The 20,307-nt window shown below is 43.6% G+C and overlaps 1 protein-coding gene across 5 annotated transcripts in view; it reads right to left on the bottom strand.

Moving 5' to 3' along the window:
- ARID1B (AT-rich interaction domain 1B) overlaps positions 1–20,307 on the bottom strand; it is a 433,853-nt gene that overhangs the window by 53,977 nt on the left and 359,569 nt on the right. For 3 of the 5 annotated variants that reach the window (XM_063124510.1, XM_063124511.1, XM_063124509.1), the window contains one exon: positions 10,066–10,217. In XM_063124510.1, coding sequence (XP_062980580.1) covers positions 10,066–10,217 — 152 coding nt within the window. The remainder of the gene's footprint in view (positions 1–10,065; positions 10,218–20,307) is intronic. The other 2 variants (XM_063124513.1, XM_063124512.1) reach the window with 1 other exon arrangement.

Consider the following 20,307-nt stretch of genomic DNA (forward strand, 5'->3'; position numbering starts at 1 on the left):
AACAACCCAGGCTGCAATTCTTTGAGATGAAATGGGTGATCCTTTAGACCTTCCAGCATAGGAAATGAAGAGTCTTGGTGATTTTCGAAATACTTCTGTTCTGGATTTGTAGAAGGCTAAAGCCCGGCGAGCATCTAGGGTGTGCATTGTACGTTCTAGAGGTGATGTCGGTGATTGAAAAAATGAAGGTAGAATGATATCCTGTCCTAGGTGGAAATTGGACACTACCTTGGGTAGGAATGTCACATCGGGTCGTAGGGTTGCTTTGTCTTTGTGGAAAGCTAGGTAAGGTGGGTCTATTCTCAGGGCGGCTAGTTCTCCTGCCCTTCGTGCGGAGGTTATCGCGATTAGGAATGCTACTTTGAGAGAAAGAAGTCTTAAGTTAGTCGTTGCCAGGGGTTCAAACGGGGGCTTTGTGAGAGCGTGAAGAACCACTGACAAGCTCCATGTTGGGACTATCGATCGTGATGTACCCACTGTGTTTTTTAGCCCTCTTAGGAAACCTTTGACTAGCGGATGCGTGGTCAAAGGTGGGTTGTTGTGTCGATTGGTGTGAGCTGCGATAGCTGCTAAATAGACTCTTAGGGAGCTAGGTTTTAGTCCATTTTGATATAAGGTAAAGAGGAATTGTAAAATGTCCGTAACAGAGGGATATAGTGCATTGAAATTATTCTCAGCCGCAAATTTTGAGAATCGTTTCCATTTTGCTGCGTATGATTTTCTGGTGTTGGGTTTTCTAGATTGTAGTATGATATTTTGGATGGAAACAGGAAGCGTCTCTGAAGTTACTGCTCGATTTTCCATGCTGTGAGTCTCAAGGTGTTGAGGTTGGGATGTCTGACCTTGCCCTGGTGAATCGTCAACAGGTCTGGTCTTTGGTGGAGTCTGTAGTATTTGTTCCTTGAAAGGAGAAGTAGCCTGGTGAACCATGGTTGGCGTGGCCACCAGGGAGCGATGAAGATGCAGCTCGTGTTGTCGCGTTCTATCTTTACTAAGGCTTTGACTATGAGGGGAAACGGTGGAAAGAGGTAGAATAGTGTTCCGTCCCATTTCATGTTGAAAGCATCTCCGAGGGATCCTGGGCTGGTGCCCGCTCGGCTGCAAAAACTTTCGCAAACAGCATTGTGGTGTGAGGCGAAGAGGTCTATTGTCGGTGTTCCCCATTTTTTGAATATGTCTGACAGAGCGTTGGGGTGAAGTGTCCATTCGTGTGTCGTGGATGGTGAGCGACTTAGTTGATCTGCTAAGGTGTTGTCTCGACCCGCTATGTATACAGACGTGAGGTAGATGCGGTTGTCGATGCACCAATGCCATATATCCATCGTAAGGTGTAAGAGGCGGGAGGAATGAGTTCCTCCTTGTTTGTTTAAATAGAACACTACGGTTGTGTTGTCTGATGCGACTGTAATATATCGGTCTCGAAGTACGGTAACGAAGGCTTTCAATGCTTTTTGTACGGCAAGTAATTCTAGGACATTGATGTGATTGAGCGATTCGGTCCTTGACCATTGTGCTTGAACGCTTAGAGGACCGCAGTGTGCTCCCCAGCCTGATAGAGAGGCATCTGTCACCACTGTTCTGGTGGGTGCTGGTATTTGGAATGGAAGTCCTTGGGTGAGGTTCCGTAGATCTTCCCACCAAGCTAGGGATTGTTTTGTTTTCGTAGGTATGTAAAGGATGAAATGTTGATCGTCTCGTTGATTGTTGTATGCCCTTATCAGCCAATTTTGTAATCGTCTCATGTGGAGTCTTGCAAATTGTACGACAGAAGTCGTCGCTGACATGTGTCCTAATAGTTTTTGGACGGTGTGGACAGTGGTTGACCGACGATGCCGAAGTCTGTTTGCTAAAGTTGCGAGGGTTCGAGCTCTTTGTTCTGGGAGGTATGCCCTGCATGAGATGGAGTCGATGTCTATACCGATGAAGCGGATAGTATGAGCGGGTTGAAGGATGGATTTTTCTGTATTTACACATAATCCGAGCTTGTGCAGAAGTTGTAAGGTTATGCTGAGATGTTGTTGGAGTTGGTGGTAAGTCTTTGCAACCAACAACCAATCGTCTATGTAAGGGTATACTTGTATTCCCTGTAGCCTTAGGTGGGCGCATACCACGGTCATACATTTGGTGAAGACGCGTGGTGCTGTTGCCAATCCAAAGGGAAGGACTAGGAATTGGAAGCACTGATCTCCTATGGCGAATCGTAGATATTGTTGGCTGTGGTGTCTTATGGAGATATGAAAATATGCGTCTTTGAGGTCTATGGTGGCGAACCAGTCTCCTTTGGCCAGGAGGGGAGTTATCTGTGCTAGGGTAACCATTCTGAACTTTTGAGGTGTTATAAATTTGTTGACATTTCGAAGGTCCAAGATCGGTCTGAGGCCTCCATCCTTTTTTGGGACTGTGAAGTATCTTGAATAGAATCCGGTATGTATCTCGTGAGGATGTAGTGGGCGGATGGCGCCCTTTTGCAGTAGGGTTAGTACTTCTTGTGTGAGTGTTGGTGATGGTTTGGTCACCTTTATTCCGGAAAAAGGAGGGAGGTCGTTGAACTCGATCATGTATCCTGATTCTACGATGGTTAGGACCCATTTGTCGGTGGTGATGGATTCCCACGCGTGTAGGTAATTTGATAGGTGGCCATCGAAAGTAATGGAGTGACTGGTTAAGACCTCGATGCATGAGTCAAAGTCGCTGCTTTTTAGAGGGTTCCTGGCGTTTGCGGTAGGACTGATATTTTCCTGCATTATATTGTCTCTTTCCCTGTTGTGGTTGTTGTTGTTGTTGTTGTTGGCGAAAAACGCGGTCGGATCGAAATCGCGTATTTGGGTGGTACTGTTGTCGGTACCAGGGACGTTGTTTGAATGGTTGCGTTGCCTGTGTCAGACCCATTTTTCTGGCAGTGGTACGTGCCTTGTGTACTGAGTCCATGGTGTCATCCGTGGTGGCATGGAATAGTCCTAGACCATCGAATGGGAGGTCTTCTATTCTTGTTCGGGCCTCTTGATTTAGTGAGGTAGATCGGAGCCAGGCATGTCTGCGTAGTGCGATGGCAGCCATCATGGTCCTGGTACCACAGTCTGTCTGGTGCATAGCGGAGTGAATTTGCATTTTGGCAAGTTCAGACGCTTCGTTTTGAAAGACTCTAGCCAGGTCCCTACGATTTTCTGGGAGGTCATCACAAAGAGCTCCTATTTTTTCCCACAAGAACAGCTGATAACGGGCCATGGTGGCCTGGTAATTAGCTACTCTCATGCCCAGTGATGCTGATGTATAAATGCGACGTCCCATAAAGTCTAGTCTCCTGCCCTCCTTATCGACAGGAGAGGAATGGGTTCTATGAGATTTTCCCTGTGCGGACTCTACTATCACAGAGTTTGGTGGTGGGTGTTTTAGTAAGAATGAAGCATCTGTTTCTTGTACTTTGTACATGTTTTCTAATTTCTTTGATGCTGGAGTCAGGGAGGAAGGATTCTTCCACGATTGTTGAGCAGTCTGTAACAAAGTGGGGAGATACGGTATTGTTACCGATGTCGCACTTTCTGTGGTAATTGCATCGAAAACAGGGTCTTTAGGTCTCTCTATTTGTTTTTGTACTTCTAGCCCAAGCGTTTGGGCCATTCGAAGAATGTGGTCGGAGAAGTTTACAACATCTTGTGGAGGAGAAACAGGTTCCTGTAAAGTTACTGCTGCATCGGGAGACGGTGTCGATGGAGCAATGGATACTTCTGAAGGAGAGTCAGATTCATATCCATCAGAGGGAGAGTCAAGAGAGGTAATGTATGGTTGTCGACGCTGGAGGGCGGTATCGGCAACAGCAGGTGAGTTTGTATGTCTTAATCGAGGCGTCGGTATGGGCACATGGTCATCATGTGATCTATGTCTCGACTCCGAGCGAGGTGGTAATTGTGGAGGAGGCATAAACTGTTCGTCTTGTCCCTGTCTAGGTGGCGATCTATCGTGTCGGCGTGGTGGGGAGCGTCGAGGAGGATATTCCCTGGTGTCGTATTCGTAGCGAGGAGGTCGGTAATATTCCCACGGAGGGTAATCCCTTCTGTAATTGTAGGAGGAGTACACCGATGATCTGTCCCACTCTGTATGAGGGGATCTAGATCTGTCGGTACGGTATCGAGGCTGTTGAGATCCTCGTTCTGAGCCTCTCCCCGGCGACTCGGAGATTAGAGGCTGTTGTCTCTGAGGAGACGCAATTGCCATGGCCTGTGTAGTAAGGCTTGCTGGCGCAGATTCAATAAGTTCTCCTTCAGAGATCGAAGCAGTCGGCATAGGGTCCGGTACCGATGTTATCGGTTGTACTGCTGTCGGTGTCGAAGGCATCGGTAGCGTGGTGATTGGTGTCGATGGGTGTATGGGCGTTCTAGGGGCAGATTCGAGAGGCTGCTCCCTTCGCTTTTTCTTTTTCCGTGGGTCCAAATGTTTCGGCTTTTTGGGCTTTTTAGAAAGTTGTTCCAAGGAGAGTGTTGCTTTAGGAGTTGCTGGCTCGTGCGTTAGCATTGGGCCAGAGGTTGATTTTGATGGGGAAACCTGTATAATTCTCAGGCTGTGTTGAGCCGCTGAGGGGTTATCGGGCTTTGTAGCCGTTGAGGTTGAAGCAGGTTTCATTTTAGATGTTGTTTTCGCCTTTTGGGGTTGGGCGTCTACGGCCTGAAGGGCCTTGTCCCAAAGGAGAGAGCGTAGTCGGTCCGCACGGTGTTTTCTCATTTGTCTGGTGAAGGCCATACAGTGGTGGCAGGAATCTACAATGTGGCCTTCACCAAGACATAAAACACATAAAGAGTGTCCGTCCGAGGGTGGAAGTTTGCTTCCACAACGAACACACTTACGGAAAGGCGCCTTGACGGCCATGCGCCAAGGCCGAGCGATCAGAGATCGCAAATAAGTCCGAGAGTAAAGAAAAACGCAAACTGAAAGGGTGAAATATAAGAAGATAGAAGCAGAATAGAAGAAAAATATATAAACTTTTATAATGAACTCTAAGCGCTGCTAAAGCAGAGAAGCCCTAAGTTGGTCTACCACAATGGCGGTCAACGAAGAACTGAGGGATTAGGGCGGGGACCCCTGATATATATATAGGGGGGGAGGGGTTCCCGCCAAAACTCTAGGCTATGGAAGTTTCCCGATTGGTCTCCGCGCAGGCGCAGAGCCCATTAGTGTGATGCACAGAGACCACGAAGAAGAATGTGAATTCACTTGCAAATAGTTAGGCCTGGCACAGGGAAATAGCAGTGATTGTAAGGGTTGCATGAAAGATATCGTTTAATGTTTAGGGTCACTTTGCATGTGGGAGCACACGGATGCACAAGTAGTCTTGTGCTTAAGCTTGCTACCACAAGTTGTAATGTCCACAGATTTAACTCATGCATCATGCAGTGAAATGCCTAGCCTCCAGATGTAGGGAGAGCTCAAGCATCTTCTCACAGAGAACAGGCACAAGTTCCCTTTCTGCACAATTCAACTTGCAGTGCAAAGTGGAATCTCAAGTCCTCTTATATATCAGCTTGCTCCTGCAGGCTGGAACTAGTGAAGCCACCTTTACTGAATGCTATCAACATGATAAATGTTCTAAGATTAAGATAACAGACCCAGTAACAGTGGCAACGCATCAACTTGGAGTACCAAAACAACGGCACGTGATATGCTGTCTGTGATATGCCGTCACAGCTGGCATATGTCCCAGTGCAGTGCAGTGTGTTGGGTTTGGGCCATGATGTATGTCTTTAATCTACTTGTTTGGTGAAGAACAATGTGCAAAACTCACATGTGTTCAGCTACAGCAGCACCATAAGCTCCTTTAGTTCACCTCATATAACGTATCAGTCTTTTAAAACTTATTTAACTTCTGGTTTAAGGTAAACCATATACCAGCAGTTAAACATCCCAAGCTTTGTTTATGTGAACACACACAATTAATTCTGCCACATTAAATATTTGGTATCACAAAATTGCTATATTCATATATCGTCTCTCCTCAAATAAAATGATGCAAGCTACAAAAACATAACCCAGGCCATAGCTAGACCTAAGGTTTATCCCTGGATCGTCCAGGGGTCAAACCTGTTCATCTAGGTGACACACAGGGGATCCAGTGCTCAGGCAGGGGCGAACCCTGGATGATCCCAGGATAAACCTCAGGTCTAGCTATGGCCCCAATTTCTATGAAGTGATCTCTCTTCAATTCAGCACCCTAGGATGTGATTATCAAATTTTACTATGGCCAATTTTTTTTTTAAAAAAATGATCTAAATTAATTAACTGAGTTAAGTTTGAGAAGAACCTTAACCATATTGAGATTCCAACAAATGTCCTCCACAATTCTGGATGAGCACAATTGCAATGTACCTTTTTGCTTATGCCACTGAATATGTGGGGAGGGGACAGATGAAAATATACCCTATTACATGTTTCATAGTGGACAAGGCTTTGCACATAACACTAAACCATGGTGGATGAGTCTGAATGAGCACAAATGAAATTTCAGGCTTGCCAGCTCCCTCTTCCCATCTTCTGCATGGCTGGGATAAGGATTTTTGGCAGAGATTAGTTTTACGTTTTGTTAAATAACCAAAACAACCAAATCTTGTACTAAACCATTATGGGATCATTTCAGTTCATACAAGTAGAGCTAAACCATAGTTTAGAGTTAATATGTGAACAAGCTCATTGTGTCATCTCTGAACACACACACACACACACACACACACACACCAGATTTCTTCAACAGTTACCGAAAGTTCATGAATATTTATGTATTTATTACTTTTCTCTACTGCCCAATAGTTGAAGTTCTCTGTTGAGAGTAAAATGTATTTAGGCAAATGAAAACAGAGAGGCTACTAGAACTGCGGCAACCTTTGCCCTGGTTACTGAAAAACAACATCAAAATAGCTTTGAATCTCTTGTGGTAGGTTGTAGTTTGCAGTTGACTTTGATTTAAAATGAGTCAATTAGTGTACTTTGGGGATTGTTTGCATGTTCTTGATTATGACTGCTGACTGTTTTATTGCTTAAAGCCATTATTTTAATCTTTCAATGCTTGCTTAGAGCCAATGGCCAAACAAATAATCTACCACAGGTGTTACCATTAGCGCACATCATATTAGATTTGTATAGGGCAAACTCTTAATTAATAAATATGTAGGTGAAAACCTCATAAATGCACAAACCAAAAAAGAAAAAACGAAAGAAAGAAAAGAAAAGCTCTGGCACATGGTTACATTATTTTAAAAATCCAATATTTCAGAATGCACAACACAATAAAGAATACTAGGACTACCCCATACAAAAGACTGCTAGGATAAATGGCTTTGCACTGAACAGATTTCCACTGTATGAAATAACGAATGGCTGAATTATCTGAACAAAAAAACCCTCTGTGAATCTTCCTTTAAACTGGTTATTCCTTTGCAATACATAAATCTTCTTAGGCAGGGCACTCTGCCATCTGTTTGTTGTTGGTTATTTTTACAGCTCTGGGGGCCAGAAGAAAAGGGGCAAAAAATTACTGCTGCTAAACAGCAAGCTAGAATTTATAGTGCAGTTTCAATGCTCAAAAGTAATTTTATTTCAGCCAGGCAGACAAAATACATAACTACGTAACCCAAATACAGTATTACCTGGGATAGCTCTGATGGGGATTGGGGTGGCGGTGGAAGGAAAGCAAGCTATTATCTAATGGCCTGTTCAATAGATTTTTCCTTTTCAACTGGAGTAAAAGTGTGCTGCATGGGGCAAACAAATGACCTCCTGCCTAACACTAGAAGAAGCAATTTTATTTTAAGTTTAAAAAAATCTCTTTGATTATTTATTCTTTCCCTTCCCGTTGCTGAAAATACAACGTAAAACCATTATAAATAAGACAAGTTGGAATACTTCTATTAAATTGTTGCCTAGAGGGTAAAAAAGCAGTCTTAATGAGGCTCTAGGACAACAATGTGTATTTTCAACTTCCAGAAAATGAAAGTACACAGGACCAATGTTAAGCACTCAAATACTTTAAAAGGCTGAAGAGAACCAGGAAGGGTGGTAGCGGTGGTGGTGGTGAGAGAGAAGTACAGAGCCTGTTTACATGTGTCCAAAAACCATAGAGTTTGGCTATTATGTAGGTAGTTTTAGTCTACACACACATGCTGCTTGCTTAAGTAAAAGCTAAATCATGGAGAATATGAGGAGCGGAATATCGTATCTAACGACCTGTAGCACATTCATAAAAGTTAAGAGGATCAGTATAAACAGCAAAGAAAGAACCAGCCAGTTCCCACGTTATCCTTTTAAAGAGGGAATGCTTTGCATTCAAGTCCCCCTTTGCCTTGCCGAAAGGCAGCAGACTCCCTTCTTCGAGCAGCCAAGCTCAGTCCAGTGCAGCAGCAATAGGAAAGGCTGGGATGAACAGTTTACCTTTTAGCCTCACCCTGGGCCCCTGGAAATGAGCGCAGGAGCGGGGAGAACTTGTTGCCAGAAACTTACTTGTCTCTGGAAGTCGCGCAGCAGCAGCAACCAGCTTTTTAAAAGGAACAGCACTAAACCCATGCTAGCAGTGGGCTTCTGTCCCAAGCAGGCAATCGACAATTTATTTATTTATTTATTTAAAACATTTATATCCCGCCCTATATCAATAAGTTCTCAGGGCGGCGGACAGATAAAAGCATACAGTATAAAAACAGTAAATATACACAGCTAAAAACAAATTAAACCATAAGCCAAGTTAAAACAATATATAATTTAAAAGCAGTAAAACCTTTGCTAAGATGAAAGAGGCATTGTTACTTTAAAACACACAACAACCACAAAACAAAAGGTGCTGCTGCAGAGAACAGGTCAGTGTCTGTCAACAGTGGTTCCTCTCCTTTCCCGGAGCATGGGGGCAAGGCGAGGGGGTAAGCCATTCCTGCCAGTCGCCTGTGCACTCTGCTCTTCTCAACAGGCAGAATGGAGCACGGGACTTGAATATATTTTTTTTCTTCAGTACAAACGTAATGTGTGAGTTAATCCAAATCCACAAAGTTACTCTTCCATCCCAGGCATTTTGAAGTTTGGCTTTAGGATTATTAGGGCTCAAATCCCACTCTCCATATTCTTCGATAATTTGGACATTATTTCAAAGAACTGCATCAGATCTATTTTTATATATCAGAAATAGAAAGGAGTACTGATATGCTTTTCTGGTTTACATTGTATTTTATTACGTTCTTGACAAGCAGGTACACACATGGTTGATAGATAGGACTAGCAATTTACTACAGATTTATTGTTTCTAGCAGAAATTCTCTTTGGTGACTGGAGGAATATCCTGAATTTGTTCCCAGCATGCCAATTAAAACCAATGGTTTTAGGATGGGATTTTACTACCCCTGCCCTCCCTCACAGAAATACATGGCTGAATAGTCTTTTTGCAATAACTCAAAATATCTAGTTATTTTTGAACTCTGCATTATGATGTATTAACGAATGAAAATTGTTCAGGACAGGGAAGAGAGTAAATCTGTTGATAGGGAAAAATAATTTGAGTATCTACATCAGATGAAAATGTGCATTTGAATAATCCCACAGAGAAATAGATACCCTGCCAAGGTACTTCTGCAAAAGAAAAATAAGTGCAAAATATCTTTTGATTAATTTAATCTGACATGATCATTTTTTGTCTGATCCAATGGACAAATATAATAATTTGAAATAACAAATATAATGCACTTTGTCCTGAATTTCCAAATGCTGTTAAGTGATCTTTGGTAACTTGATCTATGGATTCCCAATCTGAAGCATTGTCAATTATTTTGATATTGTTTAATTGCAGGTACACCAGCCTCAAAAACGTTGCCATGTTTTTAGCAAAAGTTTGTCTCCTTTCAGGCCATCCATCCATCAAAAATGTCACATTCACAATTTCATAAAATGGCAGAAGAGGACGTAAAGATGTAACTGGAAACTCTTGACTTTTTACAGCACTATTTTAAGGCATTCAGAACCAGTTGTACAACTGCTGAGGAGAAACTCTTTGCACCGTTTACGGACTTCTACCTTTGAAAAAGCAGCCACTCCTGAAATATTACCGACCTTTACCTGTGGAACTGTTCACCATGTTAGGTGCCATGCTGTAAGGAGGACCTTGAGGGTTCATCAGGCTTGAGTTGTTGTTCATTGGCTGGGTGTAGGGAGAGCTGGATCCCATAATGCCACTCTGATTGATGACAGGAAAACTGCCTTGCCTAAGTGAAGAGAAAGCACACACACGTGCACAAGCTCTTATTATCTTTCTTACTGCACAGGCACTTTGGTTAGTCACAGAATTCATACTTTAGCATTCATAAACATCTAAGGAAGAGGCATCTGGTTAGTCTTTGCTTGCATGGAAGGGGAGCTATTTGTTGGAGATTATTATTGAATTAGTAATTAACTAATTTTAAGGATCTTTCTACAATCCAAGCCACAATCAAATATCATGCAGATCTTCAAATGGAATATATGTTAATTTAAAATGGACACAATCTAATATTATATAGAGATTGAAGTTGCTGCATGGCCAACATGTACAAAGTGATGGAAGCATAGAAGAAAGAAAGGAGTGCTTGCCCTGGGAATAGTAAGAGAAGCCTGGGTAAACTAGCTCTTTAAAAAAGTTCTTTTGATTCTATTTTGCCTACCGTTATACAAAAGCAAGCCATGAAGACAAAAAATAGAACCGAAAAGAAAAGATACAGATACAAAAATGGAGTAGAGCTACTTTAGGTAAGCAATTAAAAATGTGTGCTTATCAAGTACCCTAGTTAGAGAATACTATAGTCATTAGACATAGATATACCATGAGGATTCTTGGTTGCTCAATAATGGGTTAGTCTGAAATGTCTTCATTGAAGTTTTTGAGTAAAATAAAAGAAATACTGCTCCTTGTCCTTGCCCCTAAAGCTTGCACAGTACATCATAACAGGGCTAATGTAGTGTGTGTGTGTGTGTGTGTGTGCATGTGATTTTCCGTTGTACTCTGAATGTTTTGGTTATGGTAATGGATGTAGCTTCTGGCATCAAGAAACTATGGTAAAATATCAATCCCTCGACAGAAATGTTCACAAAATACAGTATCAATCACAGATGTACCAATTTTCTCTTTCTCTATATATCTATCTATCCTCAGCTTCTCTCAAATGTTTTAAGCAAGCAAATGCTTGGATAGGATATTACTCTTCCACTGTATTTTTTATTTATTATTAACATTTAGATACCACCTTAACTGCTAAAAAGCCATCAGTGCAGTGTTCCAACGATAAAAACATAAAACACTAAAAAAAATTAAAAATATTAAAACTACACATTTTGAAAGGCCAAATTAAGAAGATGAGTCTTTACACACTTTCTAAAGGCCAGTCATAGTTTATGGGGAAGTGTATTTCATAGTTCAGAGGCAATGCAGGAAATGCGGGCCTTTCATATGTGCCTGACAATTGGCCTCTTGCAAGTAAAGGTGCCTTCAAAGGAGCATCTCCTGCAGATCTTAATACTCTGACTGGTTTACAGCAACACCTTGAACTGTGAGCCCAGAAAGCTGTTGGCAATCAGGCAGGTCTTTCAGGATAGGTGTAATGTGGTCCTGATTCAGTGTACCACTTAGCAGTTGAGCTGCAACATTTTGCACTAATTTAAGCTTCTGGGCACTCTTCAGGGGTACTCCCATCTAGAGTGCATTGCAATAGTCTAAATATGATCTAACTACTGTGCCCAGAAAGCAATTGGCAACCATTGCAGGTCTTTCAGGATAGGGGTAATGTGGTCCCGATATTGTGAACCATTTAGCATAACTGTTACCAAGTCAAACCAATTCAGGAAGGGTCACAGCTGACACACCAAGCGTTATTTTGCACATGCACTCCTTGCCTTCACCATATCAAGGGGCAGCGCAGGGTCAAGGAATACTCCCTAGCTATAGACCTGATCCTTCAACACAACCCCTTCTAGAACAGGTTGAATCCTGATCCCTTAATAACCCCCCCTATATGTTTATATTCTAGTAATGCATAACATAGTAAGGGAAAACTATGCAAAACTATGTAAGATGCAAAATACACCTATGAAAAAATCCACATTATCTTTAAATGCTAGTTATCTACATCTGTTGTGTGATTTGATTGTAAATTCTTGTCAAGTAACTCAATGGGACTCTTCAGATGTAATGCCAAACAAGTTTGCTCTCTTGGTCTGTGCGCAAAAGCAAACCATAGCATAGGCATTTGAACAAAATGGCAACATGTGGTTTGCAGAAAGTCAGGACTCGAAGTTACTTATGATTGCATCTGAGTTTGGTGGTTGGTGCTGTATTTGAACAGCCCCTTTGTAAATACCCTTTTGAAGTATATAGTGATTTGCATGCATTTATGCACTTGCATACCTTAACAAGCATTTCTTTTAAGGCTCCAAGTTAATAGAAAGATCTTCTAAACATAATTTAGATTGGCATCATACAAGCAAATTTAAGAGGGTCTTATTAAAATACTAATGTATTTCTACCACTGTTCTTTCTTTGACATCTCTTGCCCTAGATAGCTTCTCTATGTGGGTTCCATGTAGGTACAAAGGTATATCCACCTGGTGTCCTTAATTTGTTATATTATCTATCTGTCAAAGAAACAGGGCAATGCATACCCATAATCTAATTATCTATACATAACAACGTTACAGTTACTTGGAAAAAGAAAGTGAAAAACTAAAGCTTTACACAATATTTCAACAACTATGAAATTGCAGTTTTGGAAGAGACCTTAAAAGATTTTTCTCTCTTGAATACTGTAATAGGCCTGAGAGGCCACCAGTTCAAACTATACCTTAATCCGTTTTAAAATATTTGAAAAATGCAACCTAAATTAAGTTTGTCACAAGCAGAAAACAGGAGAGAGGCTATAGACGCCAATACTACTGGTTCTTTCGAAGTTCAGTTATATCCACATATGCTATGATAGGATTACTGTAGGATTACTATAAAGTGTTATAAGTGGGGCTCTTCCAAGTTGGCTGAGCAGCTCCAGATGGTACAGAATTTTGATTTGTACAGCTTATTTGGATCATCTTGTTAGTTTTAGAATAACTCCATTGGCTACCTGTTTGTTTCTGAGCCCAATTCAAAAATGTTATATTGGCTTTTAAAGCCCTGAAAGGCTCAGGACCAAGGAACTTGATGAAGTGCTTTCTCCCATATCATTGGGAGGGTTGTCATACAGAGGAGGACCAGGATCTCTTCTCCATCACCCCATAGTGCAGGACACAGAATAATGGGCTCAAGTTACAGGAAGCCAGATTCCGTTTGGACTGTTAGAGCAGTATGACAATGGAACAAATTACCTAGGGAGGTAGTGGGCTCTCCCAAACTAGAGGCATTTAAGAAGTAGCTGGACAGCCACTGATCAGGTATGATTTAAGGTGGATTCCTGTATTGAGCACAGGGTTGGATTCAATGGCCTTATAGGCCCCTTCAAACTACTATTCTATGATTCTGTGATCCTGCCTGCACTCTGAGATATCTGTTACCACTCTTCTCTGTTGATGGTCAGATAGATGACAACTTGAGAAGGGGTCTTTTCGGTTGAGTGGCCCCATCTATAGAATACCCTTCCCAGGGAGGCTTGTCTGATACCAGTATTACTTTCTTTAGGTGGAAGGAAACCCATTTTTATTTTACCAAGATTTTAGAATATTTTAGGCATTGTTATTAAGTGCTTTATTGTATTTTTATATTTTTATCTTTGTAAATCACTTTGAAAGCAAATTCAGTGAAATACATATATTTTACATAAATAACAAGAATGTAAATTGCCCAGGGAACCACCATTTTCCAAAAAGCTATTGCAGGAAATTCCATCTGAGAAAACATCTTTGGACTCGACTTCTGCAAGAATAACACAGTGTACAGAAACAGCCTACCTATACATATGTACTTTTGAAACTGCCCTATATGGAGTCAGTGAGAAAAAGAGGTGACTAGCTCTGGTGCTATGAAATGTCAAAAGAGGTTTCTTTATTTTTCTTATCTGAAATATATATATAAAAAATGCAATTTTTTTTTCAACCAAACTTGTACAATGCTCAGAACGTTGTACAAGTTTGGTTAAAAGTTTGGTTTTTTTGAAATATATTTTGGATAAGAAAAATAAAGAAACCTCTTTTGACATTTCATAGCACCAGAGCTAGTCGCCTCTTTTTCTCATAGCCTTTTCGTGGTGCTTTTTCCCTCTTTTTCCACATCTATAGAGCCTCGTGTGGCGCAGAGCTGTAAAGCAGCAGTTTCTGCAGCTGAAACTCTCCCCACGGCCTAAGTTCGATCCCAGCAGAAGCTGGTTTCAGACAGCTGGCTAGGGTCGACTCAGCCTTTCATTCTCCCGAGGTCGGTAAAATGAGTACCCAGTTAGCTGGGGGAAAGGTAATCACGGCCGGGGAAGGCAATGGCAAATCACCCCGCTATAAGGCCTGCCAAGAAAACGTCAGCGAAAGCTGGAGGGGATCTACAAGTCATACTGAAGGCGCTTGCGTGCGCCTCCAGTGCGCCCCGGAAACGATTGTGTAGATCCTGCCTGGTAAGAGATGGAGGAAGAGGCGGAGGAGGAGGAGGCTGGGGAATCCGGCCGCGTCCTTGCTGCTGCCGCCTCCCACCTCCCCGCTGGCCTCCTGCTGCCGGGGAAAGAGCCACCCGGGTCGGAGAGCTCGGCGGAAGAAGCCACCCCGCCTTCTTCCGCCGAGCTCTCCGACCCGGGTGGCTCTTTCGCCGGCAGCAGGAGGCCGGCGGGGAGGTGGGCGGCGGCAAGGACGTGGCTGGATTCCCCAGCCTCCTCCTCCTCCTCCTCCGCCACTTACCAGGCAGGAGCTACACAATCGTTTCCGGGGCGCACTGGAGGCGCAAGCAAGCGCCTTCAGTACGACATGTAGATCTCCCCCTGGTGTCCCTGTAAGAGTCAGTAATGACTCAGTGCTTGCAGGAGAGGTTCCTTTCCTTTTCTTTCCACATCTATACGGAGTCAGACCATTGGTCCATCCACTTCAGTATTGTCTATGACTGGCAGGAGCTCTAAAAACATAAGAACATAAGAAGAGCCATGCTGGATCCAGCACTCTATTCACAATGGCCAACTACTTGTTGACTAGGGACTCCCAAGAAGGAAAAGGTGCAACAGTACTCTCCCCCCCATCTCCATCAGCAACCTACATAGGCTTACTGCCTTGAAGTAAAGACCCCCATCTAAAACCTCTCTGGAGTTTCAGATGGGAATCTTTACAGGTTTTTCCTGGAGTGCCAGGGGTTGACCCTGGGACCTTCTGAATGTAAAGCAGGTGGTTTTCCACTGACTTAAAGCCCCTCTTATATCAGTTATGCCCTCCCTTTGGAGATTAGACTAGTGCAAACATCGGTTAGTTTTCTGTGCCAAGAGAAAACAATGATTTATGCCAGGTGGTTTGATTACCAGCTGGGCCTAAATATTAGAGCAACATAGTCGAAGAGCAGAGTATATTGGATTTGGCATTGATTGACTTCTGTGTATTTTATATCATGATAATGGAATAATGGCTATAAAAATGTTAAATAAATAAAAACATAAATAAGTAGTATGCTTCTTGCCTAACTCATAGGAAAATATCTAGGCAGGGGGCACTATAGAGCAGGCATTAACAATTCCATTCTCCTAACTACTCTCAGCACCCACAATCTTGCCCTCATCATATCTATTTCAACAGACAACATAAAATTCTCAGCCTCACCTGACCAGTATGTATTTTATCTTTTAAATAAACTATAGAAGCTACTCTTTGTATTATATAATATAGTTGAAGGATCCTTTCAAGTGAAATTATGGAGTTCTACAATGTGTTTTATTTAAATATCTGGTGTAGGACGCAACCTAGAGCACTAGATGACTAAACAGCCCTAAACTAGCCTGTGACAGGCAGTTCGTAGGACTGAGGGCGTGGAGGAGTTTTATCTTTTCATTCTGACTCCATGGTGCTCTTGCTTTGAGTAGAATGATAACTGAATGTGACAAACTGCTACATCCATTCTACAGTATGAAGGAGAGTCCATTAAGAACTGAGCTGAGATCACCACACTCATTTTGATTAACCTTCAGGCCACTAAACACCAATAAATATGTTACACAGCAACTGCTAAATATATTTATATATGCTTAAGGTCATAGCATCATTTGCTGGATACTGGAGTTAAGTAAAAATGAAAAAGAAGGGAAGAAAATATGCTTCTGTCAGTGCTGTTTTCACTGAAGAGCTATTTGACCCACTCTTTCTGAAGGGCTTAGCTGGAAAACACACTTTCCTTTTCTCCCCTGCAACCTAAACTCCATTAGTGTGTGAAACTAAATTAAGATTAGTTGTTGAGGTGTTTAAAACCAGTTTCTAAACCTGTTGTGGCATTTACAGATGAACGCCTAAATGCAGGTTGCTTACCTGTAACTGTAGTTCTTCGAGTGGTCATCTATGCATTCACACATATGGGCTTTGCGCCTGCGCAGAGACCAGACCGGAACCTTCTATAGCTAAGTGGAACGTTTTTGGCGGGAACCCCTCCCCCACGCTACTGCGCATGTCCATGGGGTTCCCGCCCTACCCTCAGTTTACAGGAGTCCGACATCGTGCCCCCATAAACCTGAGTGTAATTTTAATAAAGTACATTTCACATATAACTGTGTCATTTGTAAGTCTCACACCACCAAGTGGGGATGGTGGGTGGGTTGTGTGAATGCATAGATGACCACTCGAAGAACTACAGTTACAGGTAAGCAACCTGCATTTCTTCTTCGTGGTCTCTATGCATCACACATATGGGCGAGTAGCAAGCTGACATACCTTTGGAGGTGGGTTGGTGCATCATCTGAAGATCTCTGAAAGCACTGTCCTCCCAAACGAGCAGTCCTGCCTCGCACGGGTGTCCAAACTGTAGTGCTTGACAAACGTGGAGGGAGTGGACCACGTTGCGGCTCTACAGACTTCAGCCAGTGGAACACCTCTGGTGAAGGCCACCGAAGTTGAAACAGCTCTGGTGGAATGAGCTGTCACAGGTTTCACTAACTCTATTTTAGAAATAGAGTAGGCCAATTCAATTGCCTCCACTATCCAACGAGACAGTCGTTGGCAGGAGACAGGGAGTCCCTTAAAAGGCTCCCCATAACAAATAAACAATTGCTTTGTTTTTCTAAAATTGTCTGTTCTGTCTTTGTAAAAAGCAAGAGCCCTTCTTACATCGAGAGTATGCAAAGAAGACTCAAGAGGTGTAGATGGATTAGGAAAGAAAGCAGGCAAAGTAATATGCTGGGACAGATGAAACGATGACACTACCTTAGGCAGGAAGGCTGGATCAGTGCGTAGCACAACTTTATCCTTATGAAAGATAGTGTAAGGGACATCTATCCTAAGAGCTTTAAGCTCACTTGCACGTCTTGCCGATGTAATGGCTACTAAAAAGACAGTCTTTAAAGTTAGAAGCCTAAGGTCTGTCGAAGCCATGGGCTCGAATGGCTTGCGTGTCAGTGCTTGCAGCACAACCGATAGGCTCCATGGCGGCACGATACTTTTCACAGTTGGTATCGTATTCTTCAGACCTTTCAAAAATTTCTTGGTTGTTGGATGGGTAAAAGGTGTAAAACCATCTATGCCCCGATGAAAAGATGTAATCGCAGCTAGGTGAACCCTGATGGATGTAAGTTTAAGTCCTTGCTGGAAAAGTGTCAATAAATAATTGAGGATCAAGGATAAGTGACAAGATTCTGGTGTTTGGTTCTTTTCCAATGCGAAGTTCTGGAATCTCCGCCACTTTGCTGCATAAGATTTCCTTGTTGAAGGCTTTAGAGCTGCCAATATAATGTGGTCCACAGTCAAGACTCTGGCTCTAGAGGAGGAGTGGTTGCTATCCTCCATGCAGTCATCTTGAGGGTCGACAGATCTGCGTGTCGAACCCTGCCCTGGTGTCGAGACAGTAGCTTCGGTGTCGACGGGAGCCTGATGTAATCCCCTCTCGATAGCCGAAGGGCGTGAGAGAACCACGTCTGTCGAGGCCACCACGGAGTGATGAGGATGCAATTGGAGTTGTCTATCTGGATCTTGGCTATCACCCTTGTCAATAGTGGGAAGGGAGGAAACATGTACAGGAGATTTCCTCTCCAAGTCCTGGTGAAGGCGTCTCCTAAAGATTGCTCTCCTCTTCCTGCCCTGCTGCAATACTTGGCGCAGATTGCGTTGTCCTCGGTAGCGAAGACATCGACAACAGGGCGGCCCCAGTACCGAAAAAGGCTTTCCCGCACTTCGACATCGAGCTCCCACTCGTGGTCGACATGGAAGGATCTGCTGAGAGAGTCCGCAACGACGTTTTCCTTGCCGGCTACATGGATCGCAGTCAGGTAAGTCCTTCTCTTTATGCACCAGTTCCATATTCTGAGTGCAGAACGATTCAGGGGGTGTGATCTTGTTCCACCCTGTCTGTTGATGTATGCCACCACGGTAGTATTGTCCGTTGCGATCAAGACATTTCGGCCCTCGATCATCTGTGCAAATGCTTTTACTGCATTTTCTACTGCCAGGAGTTCGAGATGGTTGATGTGATGCTCCCTCTGTGATCGAGGCCAACGACCCTGAGAAGTTAAAGAGCTGCAATGGGCTCCCCATCCTTCTAAGGATGCATCCGTCGTGATCGTTACCGAAGGCGCGTCTTGTTGGAATGGAACGCCTTCGAAAAGAGTCGACATCGAGAACCACCAACTCAGAGATGCCCTCACCTGCCTCGGTATCGAAAGGTAAGTTCGTCGAGCATTGAGCCTGAGATCGAAAGTCCTCAAAAACCAAGCTTGCAATATCCTCATTCTGAGTCTCGCAAATCTGATGACTGCCGTAGTAGCTGCCATCAGACCTAACAGTCTCTGAACTGTCCATGCCGAAACTTTTCGGCGGCTCTCGGTATCGATGGCTAACTGTTGAAGGGTTTTTGCCCTGGTAGAAGGTAAGTATGCCCTCCCGTCTCGAGAGGATAGGGTTACCCCTATGAAGTCCAATCTCTGCTGCGGAGTCAAAATGGACTTTTCGAGGTTGATCCACAGCCCCAACGAGTCCAACAGGTTGAGGGTGGTTAGTATGTCTGACTGGAGCGCCTCGCTGCTGTCCGCTACGAGGAGCCAATCGTCCAGGTATGGATAAATATAAATGCCTTTCTGCCTTAGGTGGGCGCATACCACCGCCATGACCTTCGTGAAAACCCTCGGTGCCGTGGCCAACCCGAACGGAAGAACGGTGAACTGGTACTGGGATGCACCGATCGAAAACCGCAGGTAAGCTTGATGCGACTTCCTGATGGAGATATGGAAGTACGCATCCTTCAGATCCACCACTGCGAACCAAACTCCTTTTTGTAGAAGCTGCAAAATTGAAGTAACCGTTGTCATACGGAACTTCTTCGGGGTGATGAACTTGTTCAGTTGTCTTAAGTCCATAATCGGTCGAAGACCTCCATCTTTCTTCGGGACCGTGAAGTAACGGGAGAAAAAACCTTGGTTGATTTCCTCTGTAGGTACGGGAGAAATGGCTCCTTTCGCCAGCAAGGTCTGTACCTCGAGCAGCAGAGGAGGGGATGGAGTCGTTACTTTCACGCCGGAAAAAGGAGGAAGGGCATCGAGCTCGATGGCATAGCCCGAATTGATGATAGTGAGCACCCAGGAGTCCGATGTTATTGACTCCCATTGATGGTAATGGGGTGCTAGGCGGTTCGCAAAAGGGAGTGGATCTGGGGCCGAAGAGTCAAACCCGCTGCTTCTTAGAGAAGTCGGGTTGCCTCTTGTCCTGCTGGTATCTGCCCTGGTAAGGCCTCTTCCTCTGCAGCTGTTGTTGTTGCTGTCTCTGTTGGCCTTGGTAATGAGGCCGCTGCTGATATTGTTGTTGCATAAGTGGCCTTGACCATCTTTTAGGTCTGTACTGCGCTGGAGGAGCAGAAAAACCCATCTTCTTCGCAGTCGACCGAGCCTTATAGATGTTATCTAGGGTCTCGTCGGTCTTGCTATTAAACAAGCCTTCGCCATCGAAAGGCATGTTTTCGATCCTAGATTTAGTTTCGGTAGCGAGATTGGCAGATCTTAGCCATGCGTGTCTCCTCAAAGATATGGCCCCCATCATGCTCTTTGAGTGACAATCAACTTGATGTCTTGCAGTCGATAGTTGTTGTCTTGCAATCGCTGATGCCTCCGATTGAAAAACTCTCGCCAAGTCTCTTTTATCCTCTGGGAGGTAGTCACATAGTGACCCCACTTTCTCCCAGAGGAAGAGCTGGTATCGCGC

Source organism: Elgaria multicarinata, chromosome 4 (genome assembly GCF_023053635.1).
Source record: "Elgaria multicarinata webbii isolate HBS135686 ecotype San Diego chromosome 4, rElgMul1.1.pri, whole genome shotgun sequence".
Lineage (NCBI taxonomy): Eukaryota > Metazoa > Chordata > Lepidosauria > Squamata > Anguidae > Elgaria > Elgaria multicarinata.